At 47.1% G+C, this 22,936-nt stretch overlaps 1 protein-coding gene across 2 annotated transcripts in view; it reads right to left on the bottom strand.

Moving 5' to 3' along the window:
- Positions 1 to 10,975: 10,975 nt before the first annotated feature.
- CD58 (CD58 molecule) overlaps positions 10,976 to 22,936 on the bottom strand; it is a 40,039-nt gene continuing 28,078 nt past the window's right edge. Inside the window, exons 4-7 of one of the 2 annotated variants that reach the window (XM_064588575.1) lie at positions 18,189 to 18,269; positions 15,698 to 15,734; positions 14,382 to 14,486; positions 12,866 to 13,923 (exon numbers count right to left, since the gene is read on the bottom strand). In XM_064588575.1, the coding sequence (XP_064444645.1) occupies positions 13,833 to 13,923; positions 14,382 to 14,486; positions 15,698 to 15,734; positions 18,189 to 18,269 (314 nt within the window). In that variant the 3' untranslated portion in view covers positions 12,866 to 13,832. Of the gene's footprint in view, positions 11,338 to 12,865; positions 13,924 to 14,381; positions 14,487 to 15,697; positions 15,735 to 18,188; positions 18,270 to 22,936 lie in introns of those variants that run through there. The other variant, XM_045896871.3, reaches the window with a different exon arrangement.

Genomic DNA, 22,936 nt, shown 5'->3' with positions numbered 1-22,936 from the left:
AAGCTCCTTAAATATGCACTTCCTGGGATGCCTGGGTGGCTCAGTCGGTTAAGCGACTACCTTCAGCTCAGGTCGTGATCCTGGAGTCCCCAGGTCGAGTCCCGCATTGGGCTCCCTGCTCAGCAGGGAGTTTGCTTCTCCCTCTGACCTCTCCCCTCTCATGCTCTCTCTCTCTCTCTCAAATAAATAAATAAAATCTTAAAAAAAAAAAAAAAAAAACACTTCCTCCAACTGGTTGTGTCATTCCCTTCATGGTGATTGCAGCCAAGGATGTGGTGTGACATCAGGGTGTGTGAGTCACTTCATCCACTGAGGGCTTACATCCGGGATGTGCTCTCTTGTACCCCCAGAACCCCTTGCCCCGGCTCAGGGCCCCCGATCATCTACAGAGCCGAAACCTGCCCCCCACAGGCCCCTCTGACCACACAGGTTTCTCAGGAAACCGACCACCCAATCTAGGCTGCAGCGTTTCTAACTTGTCTCCACTTCGTCTGTAACCCCTTCTCGGGCCCAGCTTGGAACCCTGGTCTAAGCCCCCTGATGGCAGCTTTGTCCACACCTCTCTGAGGGCCAATCACCTCCCAGCTAAGTGCTTAGGGCAGGCAGACCTAGGTCCCAGTCCCGGTTCTACCCCTTTATGAGCAAAGCAGGCTTAACTATGTTACTACACTTCTGTGAGTCTGTTTTTCCATCTGTATAATGGGAATAATACTACCATCTACCTTCTAGTGAAGGGTGAGATGCAGCAGGCAATGCACTTAGCAGAGTGACTGGCACGTGGCAAAGGTTCAATGAATGATGTGTGTGTGTGTGAGCATGTGTGCACGTGTGTGCGAGCACACGCATGTGAATGTATATATCCCTCCCGAGTCTTGACTCCTTCACTGTATTCTTTCGCCATCTACCAATTCGAGCACCACGGGGCTACATCATTTCTACTTTCTCAAGAATCCTGGTTTCTTATTTCGTCCTTCCTCATGCTTTATGGCTTCCTAACCTCTTTTCCCACACCCATTTCCTAGCCCTTTGTGGCCTTCATTTCTCCTGCTCATTTCAAATGGTTTACAATAGCAACATATCAACATTTACAACATTTTCAGTTCTATCTAACGGGACAGGGAGTGGAAGCTGGTGGACTAGCTGCAGAATTAATTGAAGCAATTATTTTTTTAAAAAAAGGAAGGAAAACTTACAAAGGATGCAAATAGGCAATTCACAGAAGAGCAAGTCCAGATGATCAAAAAACATAAAAAGCTTTCAGACTCTAGCAATCAGGGAATGTAAATTTAAGTAGCAATGAGATACTTCTTTGCCTCTATCAGAATGACCTACATTTTAAGATTAATGATTCCTCTTGCTGGTGGGAATGCAGGGAAAAAGTTACTTTAATCATCACTCTTGGGTGGCACAGCAATCTTTGGAAAGCAATCTGGCAACATCTACTAAAAATGAAAATTAAAAATACACATATCCGTTCCACTTCTGGGAATCGACCCCACGGAAATAAAAAGACAGTTGACCCTGGAACAACACGGGTTTGAACTGCATGGGTCCACATATATGCAGATTTTCCCCCATAAACACAGTACAGCACTGTAAATGTATTTTCTCTTCCTTATGATTTCCTTAATAACATTTTCTTTTCTCTGGCTCCCTTCATTGTAAGAACACACTATATAATAAATAGGACATACAAAGTGTGTGTTAATTGACTGTTTATGTTATCGGCAAGGTTTCTGGTCAACAGTAGGCTACTTAGTAAAATTTTTGGAGAGTCAAAAGTTATACATAGATTTTGGACAGTGTGGGGGTCAGCGCCCCAATCCCTATGTTGTTCAAGGGTCAACTGTGCCAGAATGTACAACTATATGCACAAGGATGTATAATAAATTGTTGCTTATGGTGGAAAACAAAACCTAGAAACAAAGCAAATGTCCTTCAGAGGTGGGGAGGGTGAATATATTAGGACATGTGAAGAAATATTCTGCAGCCATTAAAGAGAACAGTTGGACCTAGATCTGGTGATTCATAGGGATTACCATGAGTAATTGGTGAGAAAAAGTGAAGTGCAGGAAATTATACATAAAATTATCCCACTCCTAAGAAGAAATATGCCACCCTTCTTTGCCTTCTGGCCCCATTGTATATGAGAGCCAACATGCAGGAGCATGGAGGAAACATGGCGGAAGCCAGACCCAGCTGTCATCCTGGTTTTGAAGGCGGATGGGAGAAAGTGAGGGAGGACCCCATCAGAAGAAAAGGAAAAAAAAAAAAAAGGACTGCATCAAAATTAAAACAATATATGTAACATAATCCCATTTCTCTATTAATATAAAAGCATGTGTGTGGGTATATGTGAGAAGAAAATTTAAATTACATATACGTATCTTGAACATTTTTGTTAACCCAAAACATACACATGTACATTCCTTCACCAGTAGTTTGACATAGAGTCAAGGCCTTTGCGTTGAGAATATGTCTATTTTTTTGGAGTTCTGCCCTACTGTGCTTTTGTATAAAAATCACACCCTGGATGCATTGTCTACAATTTCTAATTTCGGTTTCCACAGAGCGGAGCGTGAACTTAGACACCTGAAAACAAGTTGAGTACAGGAACCTTTTAGATACCATGCTTTGCCTCCGATCCTTCCCATTGTCTTGCCTCCATCCAATTCAACAATAACCTTATTTTAGGATCTCTCCTTTATTAAGTCTCTGCAAACTGTCAACTTGGTTCTGACAGAAACAATAACTCTTTCTTTCACACCCACATTTCCCCAGTTTATGTGACATTCATTGAAGCGCTCCAGCATGGGACAGGCTTGGGAGCAAACACATGTCACTGCAAGTGACATTCAGGTCAACAGGGAAGACACAGTACCCCGTGGGCCCGCGCATTCAGTGTGCCCGCCGGGAGGGAAGGGCAGCCAGCGTTTCATGGGGAGAATGCACGGGGTCACCCAGCCTGGCGAGTCAGTCACGAGAGGCAGAAGTCCACGTGCTGTCCATGGGAGAGTGGGGAGCTGCCCTGTTGGGTCATATCCAGCTCTCTACGTGACTCAGTTATTCTGTGATTGAAATATCTGGGGTTGGGGGCGCCTGGGTGGCTCAGTTGGTTAAGCGACTGCCTTCGGCTCAGGTCATGATCCCAGGGTCCTGGGATCAAGTCCCACATCGGGCTCCCTGCTCTGCGGGGAGCCTGCTTCTCCTTCTCCCCCTCCCCCTGCTTGTGTTCCCTCTCTCGCTGTGTCTCTCTCTGTCAAATAAATAAATAAAATCTTTAAAAAAAAAAAAAAAAAGAAATATCTGGGGTTGGGAGTGAGTGTGGGGGTCAGCAGACATGGAGGAGCCCAACCCCTTCCGCCATACATTGGGTAGCATTTTGCTGCTATGGCAAGAAGTGTGGGGTAAGTGGCTTGACTGGGGGCGGGCCGTCCAAGGGTTTGCAATCCTGTCTTGGGACGGGTGATGCAGCGTCGGGACAGGACTCTGGCCCAGCTTCACGTCTCCCAACTTGCTAGGTAACTTTGGACATATCATTTTAGGTCACTACACCTGTTCCCCCCTCTGCAAAATGGGCGACACTGTCTCACTCACAGTTTTCCTGAGGTTCAAATGAGATGGGTCTTCATAGAAGTACTTACACCGTGAGAGGACTGGCCAGGTGGTTTTCAGGCATGCACACCTTACATAACATCTGTAGCAACAGGATGGGAGGAGGAATTCCATCCCTTCAATGAGCAGCAAGGTTTACGGCAAAGAACTTGCTCTTGGGCCAGAGGGACAGGGTCGGGTACAATTTTGGCAGGAGCTTGCTGCTCGTCTTTGGGCAAGTTGCTTCATCTCTCTGAGCATCTGTCTGTCACCTGGGAAACGGAGGACAAGAATGGGAAAATCACACTTCACTTGAGCCGCTATGGTGAGGATCACATAGAGCTTCTGAGTCCAAAGGTGTCTGGTACACAGGAGAGGCTCAATAGATGCTATTCTTGTGGACGTGATTCTTAGTCCACAAACTAAGACACGAAGGAAATGGAATGTCCTCTAATGTCCATAACTCAACTTATTTCTGACTCTGAGCTCTCATTTCTCTTTGTTGGTGGAAAACTTAAACCCCAGCCCTTTTCGGGGAATGCCCCCACTGTGGCATTGTGGACTGTGACTTCTCATTGTAAGATGTGGGGGTGGAAGGTACTTGCCCCCGATTTCCCAGCCACACAGGCTGGGGCTGACTGTCCTTTGCCCTGTCCATCTGTCCTGTTGTTCTCTACTGCTTCTAGGGCATATTTAGAGCACACAATTGTCTCCATGGCTTGGGGCACAGAGCCAAGAAAAAAAATGGATGCAAGACAATAGGGAAGCATAGAGTCAATGGTGAAACAGAGAGTGGTGTGCATCTAAAGACATCCAAATTAAAAAAAAAAAATTAACACTGTGAGGGCTACACAAAACACACCTATGGGCTGACTCTTTCCCACTCTGGACACAGTAGGCCCTCACTCTCTTAGAGCTCTACCTCACCCCTTCTGACGCTCCCCCTAGTTCCCTGTTTTATTCTTCTCTTAGCCCTTAATACTGTACTTCCCTTATTTATCTGGTTACATGTCTGTCTTCCCCACTAGAATGCAGGCCCATGAACGCAGACTTTTGTCTGTCTTGTTCACTGTTACATCCCAAGTGTCCAGAACTGTGCCTGGCACATAGTAGGCACTCAGTTAACATGTTGGATGGATGGATGGATGGATGGATGGATGGATGGATGGATGGATGGATGGACAAATGACTTCATTGTTGAATGAATGAATTGGTTTTCTTTCTTCTCCTATGATACTTCTGCTATCAGAAGATTCTCAGCTGGGCTGGGACTAGGGTGAGGGGACCCTCAGCTAGGGTGCAAAATTTAAGGGAGCACCAAAAGAACTCAGTAATCAAGATAAATAATACTTAATGCAATATACTTAAGATTCAAAATTAGCAAAAAAAAAATCTGTGAAGAGCAAAATCTCAACATTTTAAATAAACACGTGATCTGAAGGGCTTTACAGTGAGCTAAAGGCAGTTGGAAAATTAAGATCATCACCTGGTCAAGAGAAATTCTTCCCCTCCGACCCCCACCCTGGGGAACAGCAGGGGTGATAATGTTTTTAATTCCTGTGGGTGAGGTAAACCTGGGTGCTTGGGCCAGGCTGGTGTTGGCCTCCAAAGCCTGGCCGGGGCTGCATAGTACCAGGGGACACAGCCGGCCCCTTGGTCAGGCCTCAGTAGTCGTCATCAGCCCACCTGGTCAAGAGAAATTCTTAAACATGGCAATGTTATCCACTGAAAATAAGATACGCAAAGTAGATTTTGAAATCTTACTGAGTTTTTCATTAAAGCCGGGAAAGTACTATTCTAATAAACACTATTTTAGGGTATAAATAAAATATTTAAACTTAAAATACTGTTGAGTTCTAATATACCTACTTTTCAATTTTTCAATTTTTTTTTTTTGTTACTGTAATGTTCTAGAAAAGTCTTGCTCCTTAAGAAAATACATACAGATGTGTATACAGGGGCATGCATTTTTTTTTCTTTTTTTCTTTTGCTCCAGTCTCCAAATGATTGGCCAGACCTGTTGTTTCCTGACTGTTCATTTAGCCATTCTGACCGGTGTGAGGCGGCATCTCATTGTGCTTTTGATTTGTATTTCCCTGATCGGAGGCCTACTACTTTAATCAATAGTTTTGTTTTGTTTTGTTTTGTTTTGCATGAAAGACTCTTGAAAAATAAATCTTGAAGAAGAAAAAGAGATCAAGAAGAGGAAGAGGCTGGGGAGAGAGGAAGGACTCTAACTCCCCAGGCTGCCCAGGGAACCCACACATCTGCTCACTTCACTCTCACTTCCGCCATCCCTGGTCACTCCTGGTCGGACCGCACAGGCCCTGGGCTGCTACTAGGCCTCTCACTACATGGCCCAGTGGCCAGGGCTGGGCTTCCTCTGGCTGGTGGACACACACAGCTGACCTTTTAGTTGAGGGTGGGGGGCGTAAATCTGAGGGTTTCAGAGGTCTCCCCACTCTCCGTGGAAGAGTGGCCACATGCCTCTAACTTCTCTTAGTGTAGCTTGGTGGTGAAGAGCCCTCTGGGGCTGCACTGCCCCATTGGAGTCCTGATTCTTTCGCTTGTGACCGGCTGACCTTGGACAGGTGCCTGTGGCTTTCCTCATGCATGAATCAGAGAGAGCAGTAGCACCTGCCTGTCCCTGGGGGAGGGCTGCTGATGGAGCCAGAGGCCTCGGGGAGGAGCACCAGGGATGCAGAGACGAGGCCGAGGGTGGGGGAGGGGGGTGGAGGGTCCAGTGCTGACTGTGGAGGGAGGTTCCACTGGCTCTGCAGGGGAAGCACCCCAGAAGGAGGGGCTGGGCAGGGAATGGGAATGCAGAAGATGGATGAGCAGGGGATGTGGATGCGGGGCAGAGCATGGCTAAGGGTGGCCGGGAGGAGACACACAGTGGGATGATCCGTCTCAAGAATCTTTTTTTTTTTTAAGATTTTATTTATTTGAGATAAAGTGTGAGCATGAGTGGGGTGGGGGGGGGGTCGTGGGCAGAGGGAGAGGGAGAAGCAGGCTTCCCGCTGAGCAGGGAGCCCAATGTGGGGCTCGATCCCAGGACCCTGGGATCATGACCTGAGCCGAAGGCAGACGCTTAACGACTGAGCCACCCAGGCACCCCTGTCTTGAGATTCTAAGTTGAACTCTGGTTTATGACACTTTCATAGACTCACTGGCTGGTGTTTGAGGCTAGATGATTGTTCTTGGCTCTGACTTCCAAATAGAAGGTCGCTTTATCCTCTGGTAATTTTCAGCCCCAGGCAGAGTGGGGAAAACTGTAGTTGGGGTCCTGAGATTAGGGAAGTCGCCCACATAGTCCATTAGCCTCCAGGGCTGAGCCAGGGCTGAAGCAGCCGACGGGGAAGGCCAGCTCCGGGGGTGGGGGGGTGGGGGGGCTCCCTTTCCCAGGGCCAGCCCTCCTCTAATTGCTTAGTTCTTTTTGTTATAATAACGGTTTTATTAGGACATAATTCACACACAGTACAAGCCACTCATTTGAAGTGTACAATTTGATGGTTTTAGTCTGACAGTTATACAATTACTACAATATTAGGACATTGTCATCACCCCAAAAAGAAACCATGCCCTCATTAGCAGTCACTCCTTCCCCTGACCCAACATCCTCCTCCCAGCCCTGGGCCACTAGGAATCCACTTTTTAGCTCTATAGATCTGCCTATTCTATTTTGTATGGATGAACTTATATAGTGTGTGGTCTCTTTGGATTGGCTTCTTTCACTGAGCACGTTTTCAAGGCTCACCCATGTGGTAGCACATATCAGACCCTCATTACTTTTTTTTTTTTAAGTAGGCTCCACACCCAGCGGGGAGCCCAACATGGGGATTGAACTCATGACCCTGAGGTCAAGACCTGAGCCGCAATCAAGAGTCAGACACTTGCTTAACCGACTGAGCCTCCCGGGCGCCCTCAGATCCTCATTACTTTCTTTTTTTTTTTTTTTTTTAAAGATTTTATTTATTTATTTGAGACAGAGAGAATGAGAGAGAGAGAGCACATGAGAGGGGGGAGGGTCAGAGGCAGAAGCAGGCTCCCTGCCGAGCAGGGAGCCCGATGCGGGACTCGATCCAGGGACTCCAGGATCATGACCTGAGCCGAAGGCAGTCGCTTAACCAACTGAGCCACCCAGGCGCCCCCTCATTACTTTCTACACTGACTACTATCCCATTGTTTGAATGTACCACGTTTATCTTTTCATCAGTTGACGGACATATGGATTGTTCCATTTGGCTATTACGAGTAATGATCTATGAATATTCATATATGTGGACATGTTTTTCTCTTGGGCATACACCAAGGAGTGGAACAGCTGGATCATATGGTTGTAATTCCTTCGTTCTTTGTCTATACTTCTGTTTTAGGACTTAGTACACTCATCACAAGTGCTCACAGATCTGTTTGCCCTATCACATTGCAAGCCTTCCTGTCGCAGACCCCACAGAACCTAGCATCTACAAAGCACTAAGTACGTGGGAACTACTCCACTGAGCCAAATGCTGCTTACAGACACGGCAAGATGAGGCTGGAGAGCTACCCACCAGATCCCATGGCTGGGGGAGGGGGGGTCCCTGGTAACATTGACAAGCCTGATTGAAGTGGGTTCAAGAAAGGAGGAGAGGAGTCAGAAAAAAGGAAGTACAGATCATTTCTTTTGAGAAACTTTTACATTAAAGATAGTGGAAAAATGAGACCAGAGCTAGATGGGGAAGTGAATAAAGAGTATTTTGTTTTTTTGAAGATATGGGAAATGACAGTCTGTATGACGTAGCAGAGAGGTAAATGCTGATGATGCGGGAGAGAGGTAGACGAGGAGTGATCTCCTTAAGTAGATGAGGGCAGCTGGGATCCCACACAGAAGCAGTGTCATAGATGGAATATTTTTGTTCTAAGACTCACATGTTGAGACCCTAACGCCCATGTGACTCTATTTGGAGACAGGACCGTGAGGAGGTGACAAAGGTTACATGAGGCCCTGAGGGTAGAAACCTGCTCTGGTAGAGCTGGTGTCCTCAGAAGAAGAGGAGAGACACCAGGGCTCTTCCCAGCCATGAGCGGACACAGCGAGAAGGCAGCCGCCTGCAAACCAGGAAGAGAGCCCTCACCAGGAGCCAAACCAGCCAGCACCTTGATCTTGGACTTTCCAGCCTCTAGAACTGTGAGAAAATAAATTTCTGTTTTTTTAAGTCACCCAGTCTAATTTGTTTTTTAAGCCACTGGTATTTTGTCATGGCAGCCCCAGCAGAATAAGACAAGGGGGGAGAATGGAGGTTTCAGGAGGAGCAAAGGAGGGTTCACATGCAGTCACAGGAGGGGAGGCAAAGGACATGACTGCCAATGCAGTTGGGTGTGTAGACATGTGGTGGGAGGTTCTTCTGGATGCTTTTGTTTCAGTGACAGAGGAAGTGAAGCAAGCAGTAGAGCATGAGGACACAGGGCTGCAGGTCTAGGAAGAGAGGGGAGGAGACAGTGAGCAGACCAGGGCAATGCAGCGAGGCTGAGAGCCACTGGGAGCCCCCTGGGAGTCTGCAGTCACTGAGATGACACTCCTCAGCCCAGGGCTGTCTTTGCCTGCAGGGGTCCTTAGCAACTCAGGTGCAGGGAGGGAATCGGCAGAGGTGACTCTGCCCAGGGTTGGGATTTGGCCAAATGAGGAGGATGAACTGCAGGGTAAAAGAGTGAAGGTAGCAGGTTGCTCTCATGATGAACATGGAGACCCAGCACGACTCGGGGAACGAGAAGTCGCAGCGGCTGCAGGCCAGTGGGGGGCCGTGAGGTCACTGGCTTGGAGGACCTGTTGGGGCTGCAGGGTCTGTGGAGTGGGGCGCCAAGGGAGAGATGTGTAAGATGGAGAGCGGAGCAGGGATGCTTTTAACAGGGACTGTGAGGGGCTGAGGGCATTGGTGGTGGAAGGTCAGGGGCAAGACCAGGACGGTGGCTGCTGGGAAGGGAGGGAGGCAAGATGCTTGGGGCAGACCATGCCAGGGCACTGGACCTGGGGTTCTGAAAGCACACTCAGATACTGAAGGGAGGAGCGATAGGAAAGAGTGATCTGGACCTAGCGCTAAAGTTTTCACAGGTTGAGGAACAAAGATAACCAGAAAAGGGGTGTGTGGTGGTGGTGATCTGCTCGTTTGCCCATCGGAACTGAGGAAGGAGGCGTGGGCTGGAAGCAGACAGGAGCCAGGACACCGGCCCTCCCTCTTGCCCAGGGTCCAAGGAGCACAGGAGAGGAAGGAACCGGCCCTTAAGAGGGCCTCAGGAAGCAGCATCCCTCGGGGAGAGTCAGGTTCCGGTGAGAACAGAAAGGGGAGGGAACATTCATAGCAGAGAATACGAGGAATTTTGCCGTTGATGGAGGGGTCAGAAAGGGCCTTACGGAGCATCTAGAGACAACGGTCTGGAAGGCGAAGGATGTTCTGGGAGTCCCAGGCTCCCCACAGGGCCTGGAATAAAGGGTTTCACAGGATGAGCCAGACACACATTTTTTTTTTTTTAAAGATTTTATTTATTTATTTGAGACAGAGAGAATGAGAGACAGAGAGCATGAGAGGGGGGAGGGTCAGAGGGAGAAGCAGACCCCCCGCCGAGCAGGGAGCCCGATGCGGGACTCGATCCCGGGACTCCAGGATCATGACCTGAGCCGAAGGCAGTCGCTTAACCGACTGAGCCACCCAGGCGCCCAGACACACATTTTGATAGGAAGCTTTGCTGCCCAGAGGTGGGAGGACCAGGGAGAAGTAGGGGTGGGTCTTCCCAGCAGTACTCAGGGCGCCCAGGACCCTGCCTCATTCTTGCTGATACCTGGGAGGGGCCCTGAGAGAGCTGCCTCACGCGGCTTTCAGCACACTTTGTCTTGGTGTGAAAAAGCAGTGTTTCCTCTTTGAGGCTGAAGACTCTCATGTGGCAGGAGCTCCAGGGGTAGTGTGGGTTCAGGAGCTAAGGGCTTGGGATGTTCGTATATATGACGGCCACCTGAGGGACAGCCAGGGCCGTCTGCTTCCTCATTCAGGAGACGCTTCTGTTCTGCATTTGTATAGGACTTTACAGTTTTTAAGAGTTCTCTGCTGTTTCCCTGCCCATGACACCAGACACTGAGTGAGTTAAGAGACCTTCATGAGACAAGTCTCCCTGCGTGTGGATGGCGGCGATCTGGTCTTAGCAAAATAAACGAAAAGACCCGTGTGTCCTCGCCTCCTGTCAAGAGCAACGGACCCAGCACGCGGAACATACTTTGTCCATCTCCTCCCTCACTCTACTACCAATCCTGCAATGAATTCTTTTCCTTCTAAAACAAAAGAGAAGCGGAAGATAGATTTTAGGAAAAAACCTTCACCTCCTGAGGTGTGTGACTCAGAATATTTTTCTGACCTAAGAGGAAAAAAAAAAAAAAAAAGCCAAACCATCTACCACTTATGTATATATTTACATATTTACAAATTTATATCTCTCTGATAGAAAATTTATAGTAAAAAATTGAGAGGCAAAAGTCATCTACAGTATCTAGTCATAGATCACAGCAGGGATAGGGTAGATACTGGTACTGGTTGTTAGTTGATATTTCTTCCAGAAAAGAACCTTCTGGTGGAGGGCCACTTCAGATTAGAATTCCAAAATGTCCTCGAAGATGACATAAACTTGAATGGTAAATCAGATGGCTTTTTGTTCCATTATTTAAATAACTTAGTCGCTATACATTTGATTTCATCTTGTAGTACCGGTCAACTGGGGCTATTAAAAAAAAAAAAGATCTCATGTTAGTAACTTGTAAAATGCAGACCAAATTACCCTCCTAGTCTAATGCGAGTAGCCCTTTTACAATAAAGCCATCAAAGCCAAGGGCTCCGGGGAGCAGAGATGGAGGGAGACTGGTCTTGGGCCCTCCTGGGATGGTAGCTGGAGGCCCACAGGAAGTACCACCTTCAGTGCGAGGCACTTGTTAACAGCCCATTTCCTCAAACCAACTCAGTCTTTGAGTGTCATCGAACTCTCCAAAGAACAAAGCTGAGACCTTAAGGACCCTTACATGAGCTGCTTCTCTTTGTGGCAGTTATCCGCTCCTTGCCACATGAGTCTCCTGGGGATAGTTACTGCCCCTCCCTCAGCCTCTCTTCCTGATGAGTCATCTCTGCAGTGGTGACAGGACCAGCCCCAGTTAGCTCAGAGGAAATGAGCCCAGGCACAAAGCTGCAGAATTGCCTGGACACGCCCCTTCAAACTGAGTTCCCGTTCTTGCCTAGTGCCTTCCCTACAGTCTGTACTTCATAGGTCAGACCAGATCTGCCAGGCGCAGCTCAGACCACACCAGGGTTCCCCAAATATCTGTACCCCGTTAGTGACCAGAGATCATAAACAGTGAGCGCTGGAGTCACAGGGGTTAGGTAAAAGGGAGCAAATTATGAGCTTTCCTTATTAAGAATCTAATAGGCGCCTGGGTGGCTCAGCCAGTTGGGTGTCTGCCTTCGGCTCAGATCTTGGTCCCGGGGTCCCGGGATCGAGTCCCACATCGGGCTCCCTGCAGAGGGGAGTCTGCTTCTCCCTCTCCCTCTGCCTCTCCCCTCTGCTTGTGCTCTCTCTCAAATAAATAAATAAAACCTTAAAAAAAAAAAAATCTAATAGAACGTGAAAATGGGTGCAGTGAATTTTTGAGGGGGATGAAGCGGGCGCTGCTTCCCATACCTGTCCCAGCAGGCACAGGACTCCTTAGAGCAGCTCTGCAGGTGCAAGGCTCGGTGCCCTGCTGCTCCCCCCACCCCCCGCCCCCCCCTTCAGGGCGCTCTCCTCACCCACGCCCACACCTGTTGCACCTCCTGCCAATGAATGGGGCCTGCCTCTCCAGCTCCCCTTCAGGCTGAGACACGGCCTACAGACTGCAGATCTTTCTTCCCACAGAAACAGGGTTCTCTGCTCCCTTTTTAACTTGGGTGACTTTGTGACCTGTTTTCTAGGCATTTACACAAAAACAGAGACTACCAGCACTCCTGGAAATTGTCGACATTGGCCTGTGTGGGTGAAAAGTGTGATGTCATGTCCATTTTTCTCTCAGCTATCTGAAATCTACTGGCTGTCCTTGGATATTTTCTGATTGGGTCTAGCTCTTTCAGACACTGTCCTCACAGAAATGTGACAATTTGACCTTTGTTCCTGGTTATGCGTGTCCCCTCCCCCACTACTCTTCCAACCCTTCCCCCCTCCACCATATATGTAACTCTTTTAATAATTGAGTTTAAGGAAGTCCCACTGCAGCCACAGTGGGCTCTTTAAATTTAAAAATTATTATTAAATAGGTAGTAAATACACAAAGTACAAAATCTGAAGAGTAAACAAAAATACACCAAGAAATGTGAGCTCCCACACCCAGCCCCAAGCTACCCAGGTTTCTCCCCAGGACGTCACCCTCAGATGTCATTTTTACCTTCCTAGACTCATTATCCCAAAGCAGTGCTTTTCATGCTTTTCGTAACTCTCCTGCTCAAGAGCCTACAATGGCTCCCTATTCCCATATCGTTCTATCTTCATGCCCCTGACTTCACTCTTCTGCCACTTGCTCACCTTGATGCTAAGTAGGCCAATCTCTCCGTCAAATAAACCACGAGGTTTAGCTCCCCTCCATGTCTTTGCCTCTGCTGCTTCTCCCGGCTAGAATGCCTTTTCCACTCCACCCCTGCTCTGAAGATCCAGCTCCCATCCTCCCCCGCTCAGAGTCTTCATGATGATTCTGGCCTCTTTACCTCCCCTCGGCTGGCTGCCCAGCCCTGACCATCCCCACCACACATTCTGGCCCATTACCCCGTGCCTCCGCCCTTCTATCTGTTTATGTTCTCGTCCTCTCTCTCCAGTGTGCCCACAAGCTGCTCCAGGGTGGGAGCCCTAACGTATCCCTTCTCTGAATCCCACACAATGTCAGGCCTCCCTGGGAACATGATCTCAAACCATCAACTAACACAGTGCCTGACCTCACTGCAGTAACCTCCGTTTTCACGGAGCCGGCGAGGGCATGAGCTCTGGGATGCTCCATCACCTCTGGCTCACAGCCTGCCTTGCATGACGTCGGCAGTCATGCTTCTGATGGCGCTCCTCTGCTGTCACCAGCTGGGTCTCAGCAGAGCCCCACCGGGAATCTCGCCCTGCCCTCGCACTCATGCTTCCTGCCGCCAATCTGTAATAGCCACCATGTCGTCTTTCTCTCCCCACTTCCCTGCTGGCACACCTGTTCCTCATCTCACCTACCGTTGCTCACCCCCTCTCCAGCCCCCTCCGCATGGCCTCCTGCCACCGCCGGCCTCCCTGGTAACCTGGGCGTGTCCCGGCCAGCAGCTGGGGAGAAAGGGACCCTCTGAGTCCCCGGGCCCCGTGGCACGCAGGTGCTCCCTGCTGCGCAGAGGCCCGTCCTCATTCCCACCCCAACCGTTGACCCCATGGCTTTCTTGAAAATCAGCAACTCACTCAACAAAGCCAAAGGTCTTGACCACCCGCCCTCCTCCTTAGCCTCTCCTCCCCTTTAGTACGCAGCCACCTCCCTGAGGGTCTCTAGCAGGGGGCCACCCTGGCTCTCCTCCTGGACTTGTCCCACCCTGGCTCCTCCACTCTGCCTGTCACCCGAGGGCCTTGGGCTTGGCTTTCTTGGTGACCTCAGACGCTCAGAGCATCAGTTACTGTCCTGATGAAGATGCTGTAGCTCCAGCCACAGCCCCTAAAGCCACTTCTGCAGTTATGCGCCGGACCTAGGACCCAAGTAATGCGCCCACCCACACTCAGCCCGTCACAGCACAGACCCAGCTTCCCAAGCCAGAGCCGCGCCTGACTCCTCCGTACACCTGGTGGGGCCACCATCTTCCAGGCACCAACCGTCGGAATTCCTGCCACTTCTGGCCTCTTTCCTGGATAATAATAATATTCATAACCATAATAGCACAGTAACATTTATTAAGCCCCATTCTGAGCCAGTCACTGTTCAAAGCATTTTATTTTTATTAACTTGTTTATACATGTTGCTATTTCTATGCTATTATTACCAACACTATTATTTCTCTACTCTTGTTATGCCCATTCTCCATAGAAGACAACTGAGGCACAGAGAGTTGAAGAGACTTGTCCGAGGCCCGTGAGAGATGAGCTGGCAGGGAACCCCCACCCCCGCCCCTGCCGTGGGGAGCCCGCCCTCTCAGCTGGAATGTTCGTTAATATGACCACCACACTTCCTCCCACACCTAGCCCTCACGGCCACTCTGCCACGACCACCACGATTCAGGCCCTCTCTGCTTGGTTGCACTGTTTCATTGTCCACCAACCAGTGTCCCCTTCTCCAGCCTCTTGTCTGTTAATTCCCCATATGCTTTGTCTAACGCAGAGCTCTGCTCAGAAATCCTCAGTGGTTTCCCAGGAAAAAATGACACAAGCCTCTTGGCAACTCTCTCTCAGTATCTTGGCATGGCCAAGCCTGCCAGTTCAGCCCCAGCTCCCTCTATTCACCGATATCTGCTGCCCCAAAGAGGATGACTCTTCACTCCCTATCCCGCCCTTTACAGCCCTGAGCCTTTACTCTTCCCATCACCCCCTAAAGCCCAGCTCCTGGGCCCTTGCCTCCTGACTGCCAAGGACGTGGTGGGGGACAGGGATCCTTCTGGAGCCTCCATAGCCTCCTTAGTCAGCACTGCTGCTCCTAACAGTGTCTGGATCCTAGCTTTTGTTTGTGATACAGGCCCAGCTCTGACCCTGGCTCCCGAAGTGAACCCAATCCTTGGTCCAGTTCTCCCGGGATGGGAGATGGAGGCTAACAGTATAACCCTCGGAGTCTGAAGACCCTGATTTGAATCCCAGCTCGACTGCTTCTTAGCAATGGGACCTGACTTCTCATAGTCGCTGTCTCTAAGCAAGTGGTAATGACACCCCTGTGCGAGGCCCATCGTGAGGGTGTGAGGAGGTGCTACACGGAAAATGCTGAGCCCAGCGCTGATGCTACATATTACCATTCAAGACAAGTGACAGATAGACAGATGGTCCCCAAGGAAGAGGCACTCTACATCAGGGCTGTTCTGGTTCTGCTACATGATATGTAACTTACCCACTGTACAGTCTACAGGGTACTTACTCGGTTCTCTCTGTGTTTCTGCCACAGTTCAGACAACCTACAAACAAAGGAATTTTCAACTCAGTTAAAGGACTGAAAAGCAAAGCTGAAATCTGCAGTTACAGCCTGCCTGATGGGAGACCTGAATCTGGAACACTCTAAACCACACCTGTCAAGTTGGTCTTCCTGCTCTTCCAAATGCTTAAGTTAAACTAACTACAGAGGGGGTCCAAAGAGGTGTTCCAAAACTGCTCATCAGATGACAGAAAAAGAAAACCAAACACTGAACAACAATGGCTATTTCTGCAGCAGCTCATGCATAAGGCTAAAGATGTAGGGCAGGCTCGGATGGCGTGGGCCAGCACTGCCCAGGAATATGTGAGCCACAGGGGTAATTTAACAATTTTAGCAGTCACCTTACAAAGGAAAAAGAACTGGGTGAAATTCATTTTCAAAATGTTTTAATTTTGAAATTAATTTTAATGTTTAATTTTGACACTTTAATAATTTTCAAAATACTTTATTTAGTAAGCCCAACATGTCAAAAATATTATCATTTTAACATGCAATCAAAATAAACATTACTAATGAGATATTTTGTGGCCCTTTTCAAGTATTAAGTCTTATAAATCCAGTGTGTAATTTCTATTTCAGCACATCTGTTTGGACCCCCACGTTTCAAGGGTTCAACGGCCGCAGGTGGCTCATGGCTACCATTTTGGACAGTGCCGTTTTGGACATTAAGATATGGCTTCCACACATGTACCCATCAGTGTCCTCCCATAAAAGGCATCAGCCCTTGTCTGGAGCCAGACTAGCGGTCCAGCAGCCTAGTCCACAGGCTCGACTGAACTTTCCGTGGTGTCTGTCAACTACAACTCACCGTGGCAGCTGCTTACGTTCCCCTGTCCCCCTCAGAAGGCTCCGTGCCAAATGCCTCACCCTTTCCCAAGTTATGGCTTTACGATTGTGAAGCTGGCTGAAGTAATTTTTTTCAAGACAATTTTTTTTTTTTTCAAGTTATACAGAGCTACCGGTACTGCCCATGGGAGTAACTTTCTCTCCACTGAGTGAACTTTTTTTTAAAAGCTAAATCAACCGACTATTTTGGAATTACATGGGCACTCAGTACCACCTTTTTTTGGTTCAGGTATTCTGGTGACAGACCCACAAGAACTCTGAGTGGAAAATGATTTTGGTTTCTCGGGACCAATCTGTTAGGGAGACGATTAACAATGATGCTGCTATTTGGGGATTAAAAATAATTTTTTACAAGAACATTGCCCCAATATTTTACTCATTGGTAATGAAGCCTCAAAACTTTCTTCAGCTGATTTTTCTATCTTATTTAGAGGAGAGTCAACCGACTTGTAATCTACTACCTAGGGATCTTTGTGGTATTTGCAACCTGTAATACGGACACAGTATTCCTGAGACGCCATATTCTAGTGGCAATGTGCAAACAGTAGTCTAGGACAGCAATGACGGACAGAACTTTCTGCGATGATGGAATTCTTCTCTATCTGTCCGTCCCATTACGGTAGCCGCCAGCTCTCTGTGGCTACCGAGCACTTCATATGTGGATAGTTCAAATGAAGAAAGAAATTTTAAATTAAATTTAATGAATTTGATTTTATATTTAAACCACTCCACGTGGCCAGTGCCTACGGTACTGAGCAGTGCAGGTCTAGGGAACGTGAAATCTAAGTTGGTCCAAGACGTGAATGTGAAATGACATGGGTCCTACACACCATCATGTGGCTGAAAGCTGACTCTTCCGCATTCCCTGGGGCAGTGACAAATCAGTCTTGCAAAGAGCCTTCTGGAGAAAGCAGATATGGAAAGTGTCGGGGCTGCAAGAACATCTGGTCTTCACATTTACAGCCTGGATCCTGGTCTGTGTCCCCTGGGGCTTGAGGAGGGGCTTCTTGTCCCCAGGAAAGAACAGGATGGGGGGCAGGTTACCCATTCTCCAGGGCACATGGGCTGCCTTCCAGGCTGGCCCACATCTCTAAGGAAGCAAGGATGGCTCAGAAGGCAGTGCAGGTAATAGCAGGTCATTATGACCCACTCCAAGTCACCAAACCCCAACAACAGCTGCCTTTTCCCCAGGACCTCCTTTTGGGCTAGAAGACGTGGAAAGTACGGCCCTGGCAGCCAAGAGCAAGCAGTCTTTTGCAAAATCCAGCTTGGAGACCAGAGATATAATATCTGCTGAAGCAGACCACAAGTAGAAGGAGGCCAGGGAACATCCATCTGTGTTTCCACGTCTGTAAAGCCCCCTGTGGCCTGAGGATTCCTTCTGCCCTTAAGATCATGCAAAATCTTGGCAAACCTGGCAGACCCAGCAACCTCGGACAACAAGGAACACAAAACGAAACAAAAGGCTTGGTTTTCTTCCAAACGCTTAAAATTCCAAACTTTGCTTTAGTCCCTAAACTATTAATTTTCTGGCCTTTGAAAACCCAATTTGAGTTTGAAAACTTATTTTTTTGAAAGAAAGTATACATACCTTTTCCAAACAGCAAAAAAAATGCCACTCCTGCTACGAGGACTACTGCTGGTAAAATCACAAAATTGTGCCTTGACTGCCCTGTAAAAAAAAAAAAAAAAAGGAAGCCAGTGAGAAAGAAACAGCCAGACTGATCAAAACAGAGATCCAGGTGACTCTCCTTATTTGCAGATTCCATATCTGCAATCTACCTACTTGCTAAAATATATGTGTCCTCCCCACGTCAATGCTCACAGCACGTTCACGGTCCCTAGAGGACACGTGCAGCAGGATGGTGAAAAATCTGATTGCTAGTGATCAAAAACCTCGCAAAAAACAAGAGTCCAGGGCCTGATGGATTCCCTGGGGAATTGTACCAAACATTCAAAAAAGAAGTAACACCTATTCTATTGAAGCGGTTTCAAAAAATACAAACAGAAGGAAAATTTCCAGACTCATTCTATGAGACCAGCATTACCTTAATCCCCAAACCAGGCAAGACCCCATCAAAAAGGAGAATTTCAGACCGATATCCCCGATGAATATGGATTCCAAAATGCTCAACAAAATCCTAGCTAATGGGATCCAACAATACATTAAAAGGTTCATCCACCATGACCAGGTGGGATTTATCCCCGGGATGCAAGGGTGGTTCAACATTCGCAAATCAATCAATGTGATAGAACACATTAATAAGAGGAGGGAGAAGAACCATATGGTCCTCTCAATTGATGCAGAAAAAGCATTTGACAAAATACAACATCCTTTCCTGATTAAAACTCTTCAGAGTATAGGGACAGAGGGAACATTCCTCAAGTTCGTAAAATCCATCTATGAAAAACCCACAGCAAATATCATCCTCAATGGGGAAAAGCTGAGAGCCTTTCCCTTAAGATCAGGAACACATCAAGGATGCCCACTCTCGCCACTATTGTTCAACATAGTACTAGAAGTCCTAGCAACAGCAATCAGACAATAAAAAGAAATAAAAGGTATTCAAATTGGCAAAGAAGAAGTCAAACTCTCTCTTTTCACAGACGACATGATACTTTATGTGGAAAACCCAAAAGACTCCACCCCCAAATTACTAGAACTCATACAGCAATTCAGTAATGTGGCAGGATATAAAATCAATGCACAGAAATCAGTTGCTTTCTTATACACTAACAACGCAACTGTAGAAAGAGAAATTAGAGAAACGATTCCATTTACAATAGCACCATAAACCATAAGATACCTCGGAATAAACCTAACCGAAGAGGTAAAGGATCTATACTCTAGGAACTACAGAACACTCATGAAAGAAATTGAAGAAGACACAAAAAGATCGAAAAATATTCCATGCTCATGGATCAGAAGAATAAACATTGTTAAAATGTCTATGCTACCCAGAGCAATCTATACCTTCAATGCCATCCCGATCAAAATTCCAATGACATTTTTCAAAGTGCTGGAACAAGCAATCCTAAAATTTGTATGGAAACAGAAAAGACCCCGAATCACCAAGGAAATGTTGAAAAAGAAAAACAAAGCTGGGGGCATCATGTTGCCCAATTTCAAGCTATATTACAAAGCAGTGTTTACCAAGACAGCATGGTACGGGCACAAAAACAGACATACAGACCAATGGAACAGAATAGAGAACCCAGATATGGACCCTCAACTCTATGGTCAACTAATCTTTGACAAAGCAGGAAAACACATGCAATGGAAAAAAGACAGTCTCTTCAATAAATGGTGCTGGGAAAATTGGACAGCCATATGCAGAAGAATGAAACTCGACCATTCTCTAACACCATACACAAAGATAAACTCAAAATGGATGAAAGACCTCAATGTGAGACAGGAATCCATCAAAATCCTAGAGGAGAACATAGGCAGTAACCTCTTTGACATCGCCCACAGCAACTTCTTTCAAGATACATCTCCAAAAGCTAGTGAAACAAAAGCAAAAATGAACTTTTGGGACTTCATCAAGATAAAAAGCTTCTGCACAGCAAAGGAAACAGTCAACAAAACAAAGAGGCAACCCACAGAATGGGAGAAGATATTTACAAATGACACTACAGATAAAGGGCTGGTATCCAAGATCTATAAAGAACTTCTCAAACTCAACACCCAAAAAACAAATAATCAAGTCAAAAAGTGGGCAGAAGATATGAAAAGACACTTCTCTGAAGAAGACATACAACTGGCTAACAGACACATGAAAAAAATGTTCATCATCATTAGCCATCAGGGAAATTCGAATCAAAACCGCATTGAGATACCACCTTACACCAGTTAGACTGGCAAAAATGGACAGGGAAAGAAACAACAAATGTTGGAGAGGTTGTGGAGAAAGGGGAACCCTCTTACACTGTTGGTGGGAATGCAAGTTGGTACAGCCACTTTGGAAAACAGTGTGGAGGTTCCTATGACCCAGCAATTGCACTCCTGGGTATTTACCCCAAAGACACAGATGTAGTGAAAAGAAGAGCCATATGCACCCCAATGTTCATAGCAGCAATGTCCACAATAGCCAAACTGTGGAAAGAGCCAAGATGCCCTTCAACAGATGAATGGATAAAGAAGATGTGGCCCATATATACAATGGAATATTACTCAGCCATCAGAAAGGATGAATACCCAACTTTTACATCAACATGGATGGGACTGGAGGAGATTATGCTAAGTGAAATAAGTCAAACACAGAAAGTCAATTATCATATGATTTCACTTATTTGTGGAACATAAGGAATAGCATGGAGGACATTAGGAGAAGGAAGGGAAAAATGAAGGGAGGGAAATCGGAGGGAGAGATGAACCATGAGAGACTATGGACTCTGAGAAACAAACAGGGTTTTAGAGGGGAGGGGAGAGGGGGGATTGGTTAGCCTGGTGATGGGTATTGAGGAGGGCATGTACTGCATGGAGCACTGGGTGTTATACGAAAACAATGGATCGTGGATCACCACATCAAAAACTAATGATGTACTGTATGGTGACTAACATAACAAAATAAAATTAAAAAAAAAAAATCTGATTCCTAGGTGCACACATCCCCAGCTGAGGCCAAACAAGGCAATGCTCTTGTTCTTGAGTCCTCTCCTCTAATGTAAGCAAGTGTCCTATTCCTGGTCTGTGTATTGCCACGCTTTTGTCGCTTTTTGTTGGCTATTTCATTGTCTAAAATAGCCCCAAACACAGTGCCAAAGTGCCGTGTAGCGTTCCTAAGTGCAAGAAGGCTGGGATGTGCCTTTCAGAGAAAATGTATGTGTTAGATATGCTTCATCTAAGCGTAAGTCATGGTGCTGTCGGCCGGGAGTCCAATGTTCATGAATCAACAATACATATATAATAAGGAGTCTTTAAATAGAAACACACACAAAACAAGGTTATTTATTGATTTCTTGCCAAAAATGTGACCAGAAGCTTGCAGGAACCTAACCCTGCATGTCCCAGAAGCAACATTCGGTATTCACTAATTCCGTATTCACGGTGACTTTATGACACACGACTACCACAAATCAAGAGAACCGACTGTATTTATAAATAAACTTACCCGCACAAGGTTGATACACAGCAAGCCCAGTGTTATTTATTAAAAGATGCAAATATGACACTAGAAGTGCTGTTCTCAGCTAGCCCACACTACCTGTGGAAGCGGAACTTAGCAGCGTGTGTCTGGTAGGGCAATTTGGCAGCAGCGTTACAAACGCTCAGTAAAAACGTCTGACATAAAACAGCCAGACACTGCGCTGGGTGACACGCCCATAGTCTCACTGAACCATTACAACACTCAGAGGGTGCTTTAACCTCTTGGTGCCTCGGCTTCCTCACGGGGTAACTGTAAATGGGATTGATACATATGCCTATCTCACAGGGCAGTTGTGAGCATCAGTTAACACCCTTGAGGACAGCTATTAGCTATCACCATCAAGCTATTGGGGAGATGCCATTGGTACCTCTACTAACATCCTTTGACCCTGCAAGTCCATTTCTAAGATGTTAACCCACAGAAACCATCAGTGATGTGCCCTTCCCCTCCCTCCAGAAAAGGCACAAAGATATTTACCGCAGCTTTCCTGACAGTACCAAAAAGCTAAAACAACCTACGTGTCCTCAACGGAAAAGTAAGACATGTTATAAGGTGGACTCCATCCAGCTACTAAAAATACAAAGGCAGAATACTTAAGCATGTGGCAGAACGATCGCAATGCCCTGCTAAGGGAAGGATGGGGTCACCAGCGGCAAACACTGAGGGTTAAAAGAAAAAGGGAGAGGCTGGGGAGGGAAGAGAGAAAGTGAATGAACAAATGAGAATGAGAATGTGAACACACACCCTTTCCTCTTATTCGGAACACAGGTGGGTTAGGACAAACAGAAAGTCACCCACCTGTACGATCTGAGAAGCCCCTGGCCAGAAACTGCTAGTTAGCTCCCTGTAACGCCCCCTATCCATTCGCCTCTCTTTAGTAACAGAATTCAGATTTTCAGCTGGGCATACTATCACTCCACTCAGAGATTAATTCCTCAGCCTTTCTTGCAGCTAGGTTTGACCACGTGACTAAGTGTTGGACACTGAGCTGAAGGAAGGGTTGTGTGGGATTTCTCCAAAGTCTCCCTTTTCTGGATCCTCCTGCCTGAAATAGTGGGGGAGGCAGGAGGAACCGGGCTGCTGCTGGGTCTCTGACAACTTCATGAAGCAACAGTATGCCCAGCGCTGCCTACCTGGGAGATATATAGATATATAGTTAATGTGAAAGAAGTCATCTACATTTTTACGC

Source organism: Mirounga angustirostris, unplaced genomic scaffold (assembly GCF_029215605.1).
Source record: "Mirounga angustirostris isolate CCGP_5_RB_7025 unplaced genomic scaffold, mMirAng1.0.hap1 SCAF_4, whole genome shotgun sequence".
NCBI lineage: Eukaryota > Metazoa > Chordata > Mammalia > Carnivora > Phocidae > Mirounga > Mirounga angustirostris.
This window is presented reverse-complemented; position numbering and strand designations above follow the sequence as displayed.